The sequence below is a fragment of the Chamaea fasciata genome, unplaced genomic scaffold (genome assembly GCF_029207755.1).
Source record: "Chamaea fasciata isolate MVZ Bird 193981 ecotype frontalis unplaced genomic scaffold, bChaFas1.0.hap1 SCAF_2, whole genome shotgun sequence".
NCBI classification, from domain to species: Eukaryota; Metazoa; Chordata; class Aves; order Passeriformes; family Sylviidae; genus Chamaea; species Chamaea fasciata.
Genome location: NW_027094087.1, coordinates 78579391 through 78596034, shown reverse-complemented (window position 1 = coordinate 78596034; position 16644 = coordinate 78579391). Strand labels below are relative to the sequence as shown.

Here is a 16644-nt window from a genome sequence, read left to right as displayed (position 1 = left end):
GTAACACATCCCAGGTCTCATTTTCCATTTAATAAGTATCTTCTTATTAAAGCCTATCTGCACATACAGATGAATATACATATGGAATTTGAATCTGCTTTAAGATGCATACAATTTGTGCAGTGTTGCTTATTTTTATGGTAACTCTCATTTAATGGGAAATTAATTAAGCTTCTTGAAGTTACCAGGCAGGCTTACACAAAATTGTATCAAGACACATACTTCATCCTAGTTTTGAACACCTCATGATTAAAGAAGGATAGTGTCTTAATGCTCAAAGGAAGTCACCCTTTTACATGTGACTTCACAATGGTATTTCTAAGTCTTCCACTAGTACTTACCAATATCTGCATAATGCATTTTTTGCTTTAAATTGGAAGAAAGAATAGCAGAATAGGGAAAAAGGTGTAGAAACTTTCCAACCCTTGGCTAAACGTTATACATTGCTGTTCAAAAGCTGCATTATGTAAACCAACAAAAAATTATTCTCAGAGACCCAAGAAAGTCAATGATATGTTTTTCATTCTAACTATGTTCTGGACAAAGCTTGGAGACAAGAGAAAAAAGTAATCAGATTGTAACTGCATTACAAATGAAAACAAAGACACCTGTTTATTATGTGGGGAGAACCCCTTGACATTGTTGTACAGTTATAAAAGAATTAACTATCTTTGGAAAACTAGGCTGCTATTTCCTGGCATAACCACAAACTGCTTTTATGCAAAACAGAGATGAGATGCAGTCAGATGGATTGAAACCTGCTCAACGTCCAGGCCCAGAGGGTCATCAGTGACACGCAGCTGGAGGTCACTAACTAATTGTGTGCCCTAGGGGTCAATTCTAGATTGAACCCTGGTTGATGCCTTCACTGATTACCTGGATGATGGGCAGAAGACACCCCCAGCACATTTGCCAGCGGCACCAAACTGGGAGGAGTGGCTCGTATGCCAGGGAATCTGCTGCCATCCAGAGGGATCTCAAAAGGCTGCAGAAATGGGCTCAACAGGAGCCTCATGAAGTTCAACAAAGAGAAGTGCAAGATCTGGAAAAGAATAAATCCAGACACACTACATGCTGGGGGCCATCCAGTAGGAAAGCAGCTTGGCATCCTGGTGGACAACAGTTTGAACATGAGCCAGTAGTGTGCTCTTGTGGCAAAGAAGGCTACTAATCTTACAAGAGGGCTTGGACCCATCTCTGAAAAATACGAAAAATCTACACATACTTTTTTGACTGACTGCATCACTGAAGAAATATATAAACAAGTTTTATGTGCTGGAAAACATCTTAACTGCATGTAAACTTACGACAGGGCAGAGTAAATACCAAAATTTTTAAACTAGAAAGGCCTCTGAGTCGCATTCTCAGAAAAATGCATTAATTATTGGAGCTCTTACAGAACAACGCTCTGAAATACACTGTGTTTTGTTTCACAGAATATGCTGAGTTGGAAGGCCTCAAAGGATCATCAAGTCCAGCTTCTGGCCCTGCACTGCACTATACCCACTATCACACCATGTGCCTGAAAGCACTGTCCAAACGCTTCTTGAACTCTGTCACGCTGGTGCTTTGACCACTTCCCTGGGGAGCTGTTTCCAGTGCCCAACCACTCTCTGGGCAAAGAATCTTTTCTTAATATCCAACCTAAACCTCCCCTGACACAACTTCAGGCCACTTCAGGTCCTGCCACTGGTCACCACAGAGAGGAGACCAGTGCCCATGGCCCCACTTTACCTTGTGAGGAAGTTGTGACTGCAATGAGGTCTCCCCTCAGTCTCCTCCAGGCTGAACAGACCAAGTGACCTCAGCCGCACCTCATAAAGCTTCCCCTCAAGGCCCTTCACCATTTTTGCTGCCCTCCTCTGGACACTCTCTAATAGTTCCACGTCTTCCTGATATTGTGGCACCCAAAACTGCACACAATATTCAAGATGAGGCTGTCCCAGCATAGAGCAGGGCAGGACAATCCCACTGGTGCTGCTGTGCCTGATGTCTCCCAGGACACACTTGCCCCTCCCGGCTGCCAGGGCACTGCTGAATCATGTTCAACTTGCCACTGACCAGGAGCTCCAGGTCCCTTTCCATGGCACAGCTTTCCAGCATCTCATTCCCCAGTCTGTCCAGGGTTGCCCCATCCCAGGTGCAGAATCCAGCACTTTCCCTTGCTGAACTTCACATGGGTTGTGACTGCCCAGCCCCTGTTTTGTGGAGGCCTGTCTGCAGGGCCTCCCCCGCCCTCAAGGGAGACAACAGCTCCTCCCAGTTCGTCTGCAGACTTGCTCAGTATCTCTTCCAGTCCTGTGTTCAAGCCATTTATGAAGACGCTGAAGAGCACAGGGCTGAAGATGGCGTCCTGCATTAATCCCCTAGTTTATGTGCTGCTAGTACACTGATGAGTAATAGATGGAAGTGACAAGAAGGACAGTTTTTATTTTGGCTTGGGTGGTTTTACTGCTCAGATCTGAATACAAATCTCTGTTCAAAAACCAAAAAAAAACCCAGAAAACCCCCAACAAAACCAACCAACCAACCCCCAAAACCCACAACCTCTGGAATCTGTTTAATAGGTTTTGTTATTTGAATTGTATTATTTATTATTAGAGTTTAATTCCCTTGTTAGAAATTCACTTAGTGAAGTTCTTATACCCTATTTACTAGGAAGGCATGCATTCACATGGGATTTCAAATTATCTTACTGAAAGTGACCTGCATGATTTCCAGGCATGAAAATAAAACTCAGAATATACACTAAAATCTCTCTTGGAATGCCTAACTTCATTCCCACATGGTTATTACACCAAGACCAGAGTAAGTTAGGAGGTTCAGCTTCCAGCTTACTATTCAAAAAATAATGGAATACAATTATAAACTATGTTATTCGTGGTTCTCAGGTCTTATTTCTAACAGGAACCCTGACTAATTTGCATGTCACTCCAGGACAAAATACCTTGAAATCAGCAGGAATTAAATGCCTTTACAATTTAAGAACAAGAAAAAACCCAGTAACCTTATGTAGGTTGTCTAGTGAAATATATTTTTGCATTTTTAAACAAGCTATTTCACACTGACTGCTGGCAAGATATTCTATTACCTGATGTGAAAATACAAGAAAACACAATATTAAAGTGAAAGTCACCCCACTTTCTAAACTATCTTATACATGCCCCAAAATGCATTCTGTGAATACTACTACCTGCTACATGACTGCATAAACTCTAGCTTCCTACTGTATGTTTTTTATGACTGTAAAGAAGACAATTCTCAATTGAGTAGACTGGGAATACAGTTAGATATTCAATTATTCAACTCTTAAGTGTTATGTTCACATTTGATTTTCAATCTGCAGACAATAGGCAGAAACACTTGCCACAGAAAGTCTTTACCACAAACACTGAACATTCCTGAGTACTTAACAAGAAAAATTGCAGACCACTAACAACACATGCGTTTTTACAGCACTTATTGCAGAAGTATACAGATGCTCACATGTCTCTCAGCTATATGTTACAGTAGTGTTTTATCATTCTACCAGTAAACATATTTAAGGTGCTGAAGTAAGTAACTGAGGTCTAAGCAAGTAGATGAAGGAGACAAGTTAAAAACCAAGACTGGTAGACAAATTCTTTAAGTCATATGCAAAAAGACTTCAGTATATCTTTTTCAAAAACTAACATTCAGTACCTTTTTAAATTTTCCTTGTCGCTTTGCTGCAGACTGCCCCTGGGAGTTAGAATAACATACTGTAAGAAAACATGCACACACCACATAGGATGGAGACACCTTCTCTGTACAATTATAGTTATACTTCTAACCTACAGATTTCCAACTTTTAGAGATTCACATCTGTGATCAAACATGCTCTTAAAGCATGCTCTTTTAGGTTTTTAAAATGAACAAACCAATGCATCACTGTATATACAATCCATTACTCCTGCAATATAAGCAAGTGTTGTTAACCACTTAGCTTCAATTAATAAATTACAGAAATTCAGTCTCAAAATTTTAGATTTTTGACTGTTTAGTGGCATTGTTTTTTTCATAATAAATATAGACAAATTAGATACATTTTCCCCTACCTTGCATCCATCCACTGACTTAGAGACAACTTTGCTGCCTAGTCCTCCTTTTTTGTCTCCTGGTACATACTGAGATTCACTAAAGGCAGCAGAAAGTATCAGATGCTATTTGATACCATCCTTTTTCCATTGAAATATGACCATAACAGTAATGCCTTGCGCTATGACATGAGAAACATCTCAGCTGGAATTTCTTTCTGTGTAAGATCTTAAGTATTCTCCATCACATTAAATTTGACAGACTGTATCTACCTATCTCCTGCTTCTTATCCCAGAAATCACTGTACATAGCCACTTAGTCTGGTTTTAAATAAAACATGCAAGATTGCAACCAATAGTTCAAGGAAGTGCACAATTCTAGCTAGGGAAACTAAATTACACTAGTGTAATGGATTTATCATGGATTTTATAAAAGCACATTTGAAACCTCATAGGAATCACAAAGAAATATAAACTAGGTATTTCTGAGTTCCTAGTTACTGGGTTTTTCCTGATACATAAATTCTCCTGATACATCCTCACCTGCAGTTACATGCAATCTGCCCCAAAAGTACAACCAATTCAGACTGAATTAACTAAACGTTTATGCTCAGCAAGATATAAACCTACTCACCGAAACTTATTTTCTATGAAGACATACTCTAGTTTTCTAAGTGTTGTTTAGTCACATCTAGTGAGATATGGACATAGATCAACTACTTCTGAGTACTAACGATCACTAGGATTGACTAAAATTTAGTCTCAGGCTTAAAATCTGTTTAAAAACAGCTAAGGGAATCTTCTAAACACTGTAGCACCAGATACACAGAAAAGTGACATAGTTACTATAATCACTGTTGCATTACAGTCATACAAGTTAAAAAACTTTCACAGCATGCTGTGTTATGAGCAAAAAAAGATCCTTCATCTTTTTTTTTCTAGTCTCAAACACAGAGCTCTTATACCATTCTGTTGAAGCATACAATCATACTAGTGGTTGACAACATCAGTGTGTAGCAGGTAAGAAAATCTGTTTATGTATTTGAGTCAGCAAAATTTCTACTACTTGGTAACAGCAACATTTATGTGTTTAGAAAACACGGTTCTTGCTGAATATTGCATGCATGCAATGAAGACTATTACAGAACCAACATGCACATAACACTCTATGCACCTGTTTTTCATTCAAAATTTACATTAAGCTAGAGAGTTACATAAGGTCAATTTTAAAGGCTCCACACCAACAAGAATGCAGTTGTTTCTAGAAATAAAAGATTTCAGAGCAAAATAATTAAAAATCAAAATTCAGAAAATGCAATTATATTTGAAATTAGAAGATGAAAATAATAACAGAACTATTTAGAAGTTATGCTGACTTTATAATGAAACAACTGCTTCTAAAATGTGTTATGTTACCAAACCTAATGCTCTTTAAAATACTAATCCCATACAATACAGCACTTTCTGGCATGCCATTTGCTTGCTAGAAAAAATTTCAGAAAAAATCCCCATCATCCACTCCATATACTCACAGCTTTCTTTCCAAGTTCTGTTTTAGACAGAGTAAGACTTCCTGCAAGATAACAGCCCGGTCCTGCTCCTTTTGGTATTCTGTTCAAAGAAAGTAAGCTCAGTGTTATAACCAGGTTCACTAAGGTTCCATGGAAACTACAATAAAGAAGCCAAACAGGGGAAGAGCAACACGAGGAATTACCAAGCCTGGACAGGCAGACATCGTTCAAGTATCATTTTAGTGAGGTGCAGAAGCAGCTGCCTAGATGCAGATGAGCGAAACAACACGTGGTAACTTACTTGTCATCAGGAAGAGATGTAACAAAGAATGGCTGACTGTGTTTTGGTGGTAAAGTCAAACTGTTGGACTTCTTCTTCCCTAAGAGTGCAAGGCTATGGTTTTCATAAATATCTAAGCTCAAGGTACTAGACAACCTATGAGAAACAATAAATGGCAGGTCTTTGATGCGATCCAGCTCACTGTTCTGCTCATGACGGATTTGTAACCGAATAGTGTAATCTCCTTTTTCCAGCTTCACAGAATACTGAAAGAAAGAAGTTCCCATAAATGTCACGATTAAGTATTTCACCACTCATAAAAAAATCCTCCAAACCCCAGAAATAAGACTGTCGTGTTCTTGATCCATATAACTCTAGCCATTTAAACTATACTAGATTGCTTGGTTTTGCAATCTCCTGAAAACAAGAGTACTTTTAAGACATGATAGCAGCCAAAACATATTGGTATTGACTGGAAAAAAAAAAAAGTTTTCAGACCACAAAACAGACTGACATAATTTGTTCCTATTTTAATACTGTTTTAACTGTTAAAATAATAATGAGAACTCCTGTTAAGCTTTCAGTGGAAAACCTCTGCAGGTTCGCCTTAATATACTTTCAATTTACTATGTTGGGGTGCTTTGCAGTTTAGATCACAGAATATCTCCTGTCTCAAACACTGTAACAATTTTCACACCAAGGGACCTAGTATTCCTGTGAGAGGCAGTTTAAAAAGCTGACAGACTCTTTGTCCTGAGCTTGTTACTTAGGAATATGCAGAAAACATAATCTCCATTACTTAAAAACTCAAAAAAACAAAACAAAACAAAGAATCCCTCCCCACCCCAAATCACCCAAGAAAAAACCTACAGACTCTGAAATGTTTAGTTTTGAAAACACAGTCTCATTTTTATCAACCAACAGGGCAACGTGTGGCTGTTTTGAGCAGTAGTATGCTACGCCTCCTTTCTGATACTGCTGCAGTAATACAGAAGGCAGCCCTGAGTAGAAAGGAACAGTAAGTCAGAACTACCCTGCTCCCAGAACCTCTCTCTCCTGGACTAGTGTCATGCTTCCTGTTGGTATTTCTTCCTGGATTAAATAATTTTGAATTGCTTTAGAATTGTCATATGATGTACAACACCAGAGATTTACAGCATCATAGTCTACCAGGTCAAAGCACTATGGTGATGTCTACATTTCACAGCATCTTAAAAATGCAGGTTAAGGAACAGAAGTTTACACAATATAAATTGTTTTCAGAAATTGCAATCTTTAAAGCATGTCTCTTGAAACTATCTTTTGTACACTTCCAGAATGATCAGCCTATCAAAATAAACATTACTTTGATGATGTTCAACTGTGATTTTAGGTTGGTAAAAAACAGTTTCAAAACAAAAAATTATGAAAAATGTGTCTTTTATGACCTTTTTTCCTTTTATTTTTATTTCTCTCTACTTCCCCCATGACCTAGACACACAGTCTGTTACAGCAGAAAGATTCCCATTAAGGGTAGAGTATCTACAAGTGTTGGGCAAAAAACTCCCTTTCAAAGATGGCAACAGGAAGCAAACAAAGCTGAAGCATGAAAAAGGCTGTTTGAAGATATCAACAGCACAGAGGACAGCATTCATGAGTACAGAAGCCTCTATTCTATCAACACACAAGTCAAGACTACAGGAAAAATAATGGATCCTTTCCACCTTGGACAGAGAAATTTAAGGTATTGCCTTTGTAAAAAAACCAAAACAAAGAACAACACTATTTTAAATTTGTTTCTTGAAAAGCACCAGGCAAAAACACAAGAAATCAGAAGTTAACAGCTTTTCCTCTTTCTCCTTCCTCAGGAGAGAAAAAAAAAAATCATGTTCTATTTTATGGACACATATTTGTCTTTTTTTGATACAAATACATCACCATTGAACCTTGTATGTCTTCTTGTGGATATATAAGAACATGAAAACTATGCATCAGAAAATGTGGAGAGCCAACAGGAGGCCTCAGAGGTGAAAAAGAATGAACACTTTCATAGCTTGCAGTAAACAAAAGGTAAAATAAATACATTACTCTGTACCTGGTGTGGATAGGCATCTCCTGAACCCATCTGTCTTTTGTTCTGGTCAAAAATAATCCAGAGTTGACTATCAAACTCAGATTCGTACAACAATTCACAAAGAAGTGGACAGCTTGGAGTTACTTCTCCACTCTTAGGCTATTAAAAGAAAAGTAAAGGCATATAATCTACTACAGAATACAACAAGTACAGTCCTTACATGCATATTCAAAAAGATAACTGAACTGTAGCCTGTTTCAAAAAACAGTAGCTTTCAAAGTGGACCAAATCAGAATTTTGACTATAGAGAATCTAGAGTGAGACTCCATACCTCCTCTCTCAGAGAAAGCCAGTTTAAATTAAGGCCTGGTTTTAGAAAACATGCTGTGTTTATTAATAATTTAAAAAAACCCCCAAAAAACCACACAACTACAATAACCCTTACCTGATGGAAGTTATAGGTCAAAATCATCTCATACAGTTGACGATTATTTGGTAAAATATCTCTGGAGCCCAAAGGTTTTATTTTTGCACTCACCGGTCTGCAGTTAAACAACAAAAGGTTCTCTTGAGAAACACATATCCTCTATCAACATTTGTCTAGCTTAAGTAGAAACATGTTCTGAGGTACAACAGAATTCAGCACATGCCATAACATCTCATCTATTGTAACTATCCAAGCAGCATAAATTCCTCAGTTAAAATTTACGTCAATCCAAAAACAAGATTTAATGACACTACAGACACTTCCAAAAAAAAAAATCGAAGCCAAAATAGTAAACGTGTCTAAATGCTCAAAATTACAGGCCACTAAAAAGTTTAAGGAAAAAAAAAATCAGGTTATATTTCTAATATCCATGCTGAAAACAATACTTGTATTTGTAACTGAAAGATTAATGGGACTGCAATTAAAAGACAGAACAATTGATAATTCCTTGTTACAGAAGGTTGTGTCTTCAGAGAATGTACGAAGCCTTACAGCAATCTGAGCTGGAACACAGAAGAATGTACACTACAGAGTGTTTATGTTAACTGAGATACAGTTGGGAAAAGCAGCCAAAGTTCAGGGCAGCCAAACATCTTAGACCTCAAACGTCAAAGAATACAAACAAAATAATAATGATATAGGAAAAAAACCTAAGCTTCAGAAATAAAGAATAGCAGAATCAAGGTGGTCTGGCATCATTTAAATTTACATTTCATTCATTAGATCAGATAAATTCTGATCATGTAGTTAGAGGTTGTCTCTAAGGTTCTGCCAGCTCTTTCATCAACAAGAGCACAGACTAGTCACCCAGTAAAATATGGGTGCTGGGTCAGACCACAAGTCCATTTAACCCACGTTTCGTACTCTAGCAGACACTAGATAGACTGCTGACAGAAGTCTTAAGAACTGAGGAATATCACACATGATATGTTCCCCTAACATTCACCCTGGTCTCCAAGCATTTGAAATAAGAGACAGAATGAAATGCCATTCGGCAATTTTCCCTGTGTTGTGACTCATTAGTTCATTCAAGGGACACTATTCCTACCTTAATTTAAATACATAAATATTTCTCCACAGTTTACTTAATTGCAGTTCATTTACTGTCAGATGAGTGCCTTACAAAGAGTAAAGAGCATTTCCATTCTTCCAACCAAGAATGAAGCCAAGCTACATTAAGGGACTGTTTTATTTTCTCCTTTAGGGTACATCAAATGGATTATTTCTGAATCTAACATTAGGCGATATGTTTATTAAACTCCTGGCAACCTCAATTCCAGTTACACCAAGGTCTCCACCGACAGGCCCAAATAATGGAAAACTCTGGATCAATGACCACTGTGAAACTGTCTGTCCCACATTTCAGAAGTATCACTTGAACCACATGGCATTTCTTTATCCTTCTGAAGCGACCAATTTTAATCACTGCTGCACTGGTTAGAAATTTTCCAGTAAAGTTCTTACTCCAAATCAGCATGTGTCAAACTAACACGGTAAACACAGCTTTCCAGAAAAAAATCTGCACCAGATTCTACAGGAACGCTTTTAACCAAGCAAGAGAGAAAGCACAGTCTTCCCAGGTCAAAATTTGGCAGGATCCCAAGCAGCCACTTCAAAAAACACCCCTCAAAAAACCAAAACAAAACGAAAAAAACAAGACAACAAACAGTAGCATGGAATAACCCCAATAACGCTACCATATTTTTCTTTAGATATTAAGTGTCTTTTACCTCTAAGTGTTTGCAAGCAGTGGAATATTTGTGTAAATTTTTCTTCTTTCAAATTAGCTTAAGGAAAGTAATTTGTATGGGAAAATTGACTGTAAAGAAGAGAATGTTGAGAAATTATTGGTGCTTCCAAAGCTACTTTGAATTTGACAGGAATATTTTTGTAATCCTGAATTTCACTGCTAATATGTTACTGTTTTAACTCTACATTTGAGTTTTCCCAGTCTCCCCAAACAGTTCCCCAGAAACTCTACCTGAGTGTTTGAACCCAGCTTTTCAGATTTATGCATGGAGCAATATCTTCATATTTCAGCAGGGACTGAACATCAAACCGTACGATGCCTTCTGAAGCATGCTACGAGAAGAGTACAGAACAATTATGTTTCTGTGCACTTACAACATCAGATGGGGACCACCTGTTAGGACCCTCAAAAACACAATGTAAGCTGTAATTGTTTATACTTTAACAATAATTTTGAAAGTGTCACAAGTGCATCTCTATTTTACAACAGCATGTAATACTGGGACTTGCAAAACTTATACAGATAAAACTTAAGCTCTGGTGGTTCATTTTTTTTCTGTTCCTAATTTGAATACTTTGTGCAGAACTGGTAGGTCATACTTCAGGCAGGACTGCATTTGTTTGTGTATTTAGGATGATTTACTTTCAATATGTAATTCAATATACATAATATAGAATATTAAAACAAGTATTTTATGGTGCTTCCTAGGACTATCATTACAGAATAGATTAACTCTGCAAAAGAGAAACAACACTGCATACACAGACTTGATGATGGGCAAAATAATTTGAAAAATTTATTTCTAGCAGTGTCCCATGACAAAGACACTAGTATATGAGCACTCCTGAAATTTATTTTATGAAAGTTACTGGTGCTCATAAAGGAAGAGCAAGACTACTTGTATTCTCTGATTTTTCACTGTCCATTGTTCATTCAGTATAATCCTGCTGGGTTGAGGGCAGCTTCTGTGCACATCATCACCAACAGCTCTTTCTTTTCCTGTTCTACCAGTTCAAGACCTGGTACCTTAACACACTGCCCCCACTCTTTCTTCTTCAGTTTATTCAGCACTTAGAGCCTGAACACATCCAAATTCACCCATGGAATGGCTACAATTTGCTCTGGTCTTAAGCAGAAAAAAAGGCAGGAGCCAAAACAGATTAGCATGGTGCTGCTTTATGTAGGTACCAGCTCTCAAAGAGCTCTCTCCTGACGGAGGCAGTCACAAGCCCAGCCAGGCTGCATAAGACAGCAAAGAACACAGAACCAAGACAAAGTACTGTGGATATCACACTAACATTTTAAGCAAGTTTTTTAATCCTTTATTATCACAGACCATTAGGAATCATGACACTGCCCCACCCACTGTACCTTCAACTGCCCTAAATGATGAATCTCAAGCCAATCACCACATCTCAACAGAACACTGAATAGAAAATAAATTTTAACAAAATTTTACTCTGAATATGGGATTGAGTGCTGTTGTTTTAGCAATGGTAGTCTAGATATTCAAGAACTGTGGTCTTGAAGCGAAGTTTATTTACATAAAACACTTGGTACTGTGAGCATATTTTTATTTTCAGCCTTTTAGTATGTTTTTTCTACTGGTGCTGAGTTCAGGTTTTTTGTTTGGGTTTTTCCCCCGTTTTTCACTACTGGTTTATAAGGAAAAGATATAGAAGAAAAATCATAAATAATGGTAACTGGCATTTCTCTGGGACTGAACTCCTATTTAACATTTTTTAAGAGAGAACATGAAAGTCTCACATACAAAAATATTTTCACTGTTTCTAAATACAGGCAAGAAGGAAGGAAAGCCGTTTTTTTTTCTGAGAAACCATAGGATTTCACAATAATTCAACATAAGCACTCTGGAAAACTTACCATATTTAGCTGAGGAGCACCACAAAGGACACCATGAAAAGAGATTGTGTAATTAATGCTAACATCGCTAAGGCTTGCCCACCACCGAGCAACACAAAATTCAATGGTTTTTCCAGCCTGGGTAACAAAAGCACAAAGTTAGACTCCAGGTCCCATCTTCCTCTTCTATTGACCCCAGCCTCCCTAAACCCAAGCCAAAAAAAAAAAAAATCAGAGTACAACTCAAAAAAGACCTTTTATGTCCAGTTTACTCCAATTGTACAGATTTGTACAGTACCAAGAAAGACATTATTTGGTTCAGAAAACACAAGACAATTCCAACAAAACAGCACGACTGACAAATGCTTCAAAACAAAGAGTGCCAGGGTATACCCTATACAGAAAGGTACTCCTTTCAAATGTTCAGTCTTCCATTCTTATCCCTCAAACTAGGCGTGTGTGTCCCCTAAAAAATGAACTTTAGAAAAAAAGATCTCACTCTCTCTAAGTAAGAGGACACAACTTGAGAGGTTTGGGTTAGCTTTGGTTTTGCCTGGTTGGTGGGGTTTTCTGGGTTTTTCTTGTTTCAGTTTTTAAATAACACAATGAAATAATGTATCAATGGGACCAACACACCTTATGGTCCCCCACAGGCTATTTCCACAGAGGGTAAGGGACTGAATTGCACAGAAATTTGTAACTACTCTTTGGGCATAAGAGCTATACAACTAAACTGAGCAAAGCAGAGGACGAACCTGAGAAGGAGACTCTGTTATCCACACCCCTGAACTCCTGGCTCATTCCCTGACTGTTTTGGACTCTTGAGCTAGCATTATCTAAGCTAAGACTCCTGTACTTAGGATGTGTCAATGTGAGCCAGTCAGTTACCCTGGGTTCAAGAGGAAGATTAACCACTGAAGGCAAAATATGCTCAACTATTCAACAAGTCATAGCTCCTATCTGAAATGGAAACAAACTGCTTTATATAAACAAGTACAAACAAACTGAAGATACTAATATGTAGTGACTGTATTGCTAAATAACTCAGAAACATCAGCTATTAGAGATATTTTCAAAACTGAAAATCTGATATGTTAACTACTCTAACAAACATACAGTGTCTTGGGTTTCTGGTTTTTCTTAGGGAAAAAAATCCCAAATAAGTTATGTTATACTGCACTGATACATTACTTTATTTAGCCCACCCTGAGGTAACTTACTAAGACAGGAAATGCTTCAGTCACTGAGCCTTTTTCTGGTAAGGATGAAAATTTGTAGAACTCATGACTTCTGTATGCTTTTTGTTTCACGAGCTGAACGGCATGAAGCACAAACTTGGCAGTCACATCAGCTGAACATGAACACACTGTCACTTCTAGATTAAAGAAAAAGAAATTTAGTCTGAAGACACAAGAATCTTAGAAACAGAGATTCACCAGAGAAACACTAGTTACACAAGTAATTTGTAATTTAAAAAGCTATGCATTGCTCCAAGTGGGTAATGTGAAAAATGCATATATATCAGTTCATTTCAAAAGCCCTTTCAGCTTTAAGGAAAACCAGCTAAGTTCAGAGAATGATTAAATGGTCAAAATTAATCAGACAGTACAGATGTATCATCTGTATAGGACAGACTTCTGAATTCCAAATTAAGAGTCTTATCACTAACTTCAGTCTAAACAAAAGATTTTTGAAAGTATTATTGTTTAGTAATCTCACAAAGACAAGGAAAAAAAACCCCTTTTTTCCTTCTTGAAAAATTTTGAGCTTTTTATCCATTGTGAAAAATCACATTTTCTTCAGTTATGACTTCTTTCAACACTACATCCATAGACCTTATAAACTAGGTAAGCCTCAGACAGTGATACGTTCCAATAAACATGGGGCATTCCCCAGGTATATACAACCACTTCAGATTGTTATTAGCTGCTTTCTTTAAGACTTAGAATCAAGATCCTACTACATCAAAAAAACATGAAATAATTCAAAATTACTCATCTAAGAGCTCAAAAATCAAACAAATACTTACATATTCATGGGCCAAAACCTTCAGTATTTATTCAGGCAGAACTCAAAATTATTTAAACCTTGTCAAGTCTGACAGAGGAATTTTTTATTTCGTTAATGTGGTTATTTTCCTTACCAGCCCATGTAGCTCCCTGTGGAACGTCAATGAAGTGCCTTCGGATCTGACCAGGTTTAAAATGAACATCTGTGTATGTCAGGTCATAGCTTGATGATTCATCTACTCTGTATGTCAAACGGTAAACACAAACAGTAGTCAAACAAGCTGTGAAGTCATTTTTGAAGCATTTCAAAATGCAATAATACTCTAAGAATGTGTACAATGAGGATATTTAGTCTTTAACACCAATTACTTTAATCCTACTAATACAGAATCTGACAGCACAATGCACCCAAAAGATTTAAAATATCAGCTCCACCATATTATGTCTTCCCCGCTTCCCTGAAATTACAGTGCCTAAACAGAAATATCACAAAATCCTCATTTTCAGTGGATCCGCTCTTCCTGACTGAGTGAATTGCCACTGAAGAGAGCTAAGGTATGGAAGCAGCAATATTTCCACGAAGGAGTTAGAGAACAGTTACTTTGTCTTTCCCCCTCAGGGCAGATTATCCACCTAACAGGTTTAATAAAATACTCTCCTTCCTTATCAACATCACTTAAGTCTTATGTTTAAACCAATAATGGGAGCAATACCAACTCTAAACTCACTCTATTGAAGTCATGATCAAAGATCATCCCAACGTATACAGTGGCCAAATAATGCCCTCTGGCTCTATGTACCCTAGTTCACCAGGCAAAAATGAAAAACCAAACTCCAGCTGACCTACACATATAAACAGTACATTTACTGATACTTTGGTCAACAAGTCAGAAGGCATCCGATGGACCAGGAAGCTGCTGCCACTGTGGCAAAGCCTTCCAGGACACACTGCCGTCACGACCAAAACCATAAAAAATGTCCCAGCTGCCTAAGTCTGCAGTAAAAGTCTTTTCAGGTGTTTGTAGACTGCCCAGGAACTCTCAGAGTTCTGGATTTACTCACCTTGTTGGTATAACAACAGTGACTGGAACTCTGAACAGAGGGCCTGCATTAGGCATTGCTGTATCATATCCACACACCTAACAAAATGAAATACAACAACTCAAAATCTTTGGTCAAAATCAAACTATAGAAGATAGCATTCAACTTAAACTAGTTGCTGAGTATTTTGAATCTTTGTAGTTGTCACTGAGAAGAAAACGTCATTTGACCACTGTCATTCTAGAAACAGTAAAATACCAACAATCACTGAGGGGAAAAAAAAATTTCCCATTTTGATTCATTTCACCAGAGGAAAAAAACTTAATCAATGATTATTTATTTGGCTTATGTTTTCTATATGGTTTTATTTTTCAAGCACAGATGTTCAAAGTTTGACAGGCACGTGCTCGACATCATCATATAGCACAACTATTGCTGAACCCTGGCTTCAGTCTGTATAGTGAAATACAGTGTGGCATTATTTTCTGGTCTGTAAAGCTCAGAGATTTTACTTCCTTAAAAATTATTTCTATAAAAAGTTGATAGAGACCCCATAAAGGTACACAAGGGCAAAAAAGTCTTACTCAGAGCACCAGTACTTCCATACCTCTGTATAATGTACTCCTCCCCTCAGGCCACGTGGATCCACACGAATATTTATGTGTCGACACTGGTTCATGAGTTCTAAATGACTAGGACACTGGACCCATGGTGCATTTGAAGTTAAAGCTAAATGAAGCTGGAGAGATATTCTTTCAGTGTTTTCTGTCAGAAAACAAATTATAAAAACAATTCAGTAACACAAATATGTGCACATAGTCCACTGTAACAGTATTTGCCATTAAAATGTACACACTGGTAAAATATAATAGGAATCAATTCCCTGGGGCCCCTGGATCTGATTCTGCACAAAGGGAGTATTCTACATTACTTCTTTTAACTTGAAAAAACCAGAATAACAGTAAAATAAAGGTGGTACCCAGCTTTGATATTCCTCTCCCCTGAAACAGTCAAACCTGACAAAGTCAAACGTAGGTTGGTGAGCAATGCTTCAGTTACTCACAGCTTAGTATGGAAGCACATATAAACTTCCTTCTACAGATGAAGTGTTGCAGAGAAATACAATAAAAAAGCAATCACATTGATTCTGAGTGCTATGCCAACTACCAAACTACATTATAAAGCATACTAAGCAAGAGGTGAAGTCTGTTAAAATTATTATGATAATCTAGTCAGATTTTGCAGTCAATCTGGCATATTCTGTAAATTAGCTTCTATGCCAAAAATGCTATGTACTAAGCACAGCTTCCAGAAAAACAACCAGGGCAGTTTAAATGTTTTATTTATTAGCAGCTTCCTCCTGCTCAAAAGATGAATGACACTGAAGAATTTTTTCCTGTTTCTTAGTCCTAATTAAGCTTATCTTGATTTTCAGACATTTCATCACATCAAGATTAAGCAGAGAAAAGAACACTACTATAACTACAGGAGAAGCAATAAAAGCTTCAAGAGAGCTTCAACAGACAAACTGAGCAATCAGCCTCCCTGAATTCTTACACTTTCTCAAGACTCAGACTTATTGAGGACACCAGGCA

At 37.5% G+C, this 16644-nt stretch overlaps 1 protein-coding gene across 2 annotated transcripts in view; it reads right to left on the bottom strand.

Annotated features, from left to right (window-relative positions):
* The window catches only part of TPP2 (tripeptidyl peptidase 2), a 50617-nt gene that overhangs the window by 13613 nt on the left and 20360 nt on the right, over window positions 1-16644 (bottom strand). Inside the window, exons 14-24 of one of the 2 annotated variants that reach the window (XM_066176421.1) lie at window positions 15657-15814; window positions 15071-15147; window positions 14143-14249; window positions 13220-13374; window positions 12021-12137; window positions 10368-10468; window positions 8345-8441; window positions 7921-8058; window positions 5868-6112; window positions 5588-5666; window positions 3682-3720 (exon numbers count right to left, since the gene is read on the bottom strand). In XM_066176421.1, coding sequence (XP_066032518.1) covers window positions 3682-3720; window positions 5588-5666; window positions 5868-6112; window positions 7921-8058; window positions 8345-8441; window positions 10368-10468; window positions 12021-12137; window positions 13220-13374; window positions 14143-14249; window positions 15071-15147; window positions 15657-15814 — 1313 coding nt within the window. The remainder of the gene's footprint in view (window positions 1-3681; window positions 3721-5587; window positions 5667-5867; window positions 6113-7920; window positions 8059-8344; window positions 8442-10367; window positions 10469-12020; window positions 12138-13219; window positions 13375-14142; window positions 14250-15070; window positions 15148-15656; window positions 15815-16644) is intronic. The other variant, XM_066176422.1, reaches the window with a different exon arrangement.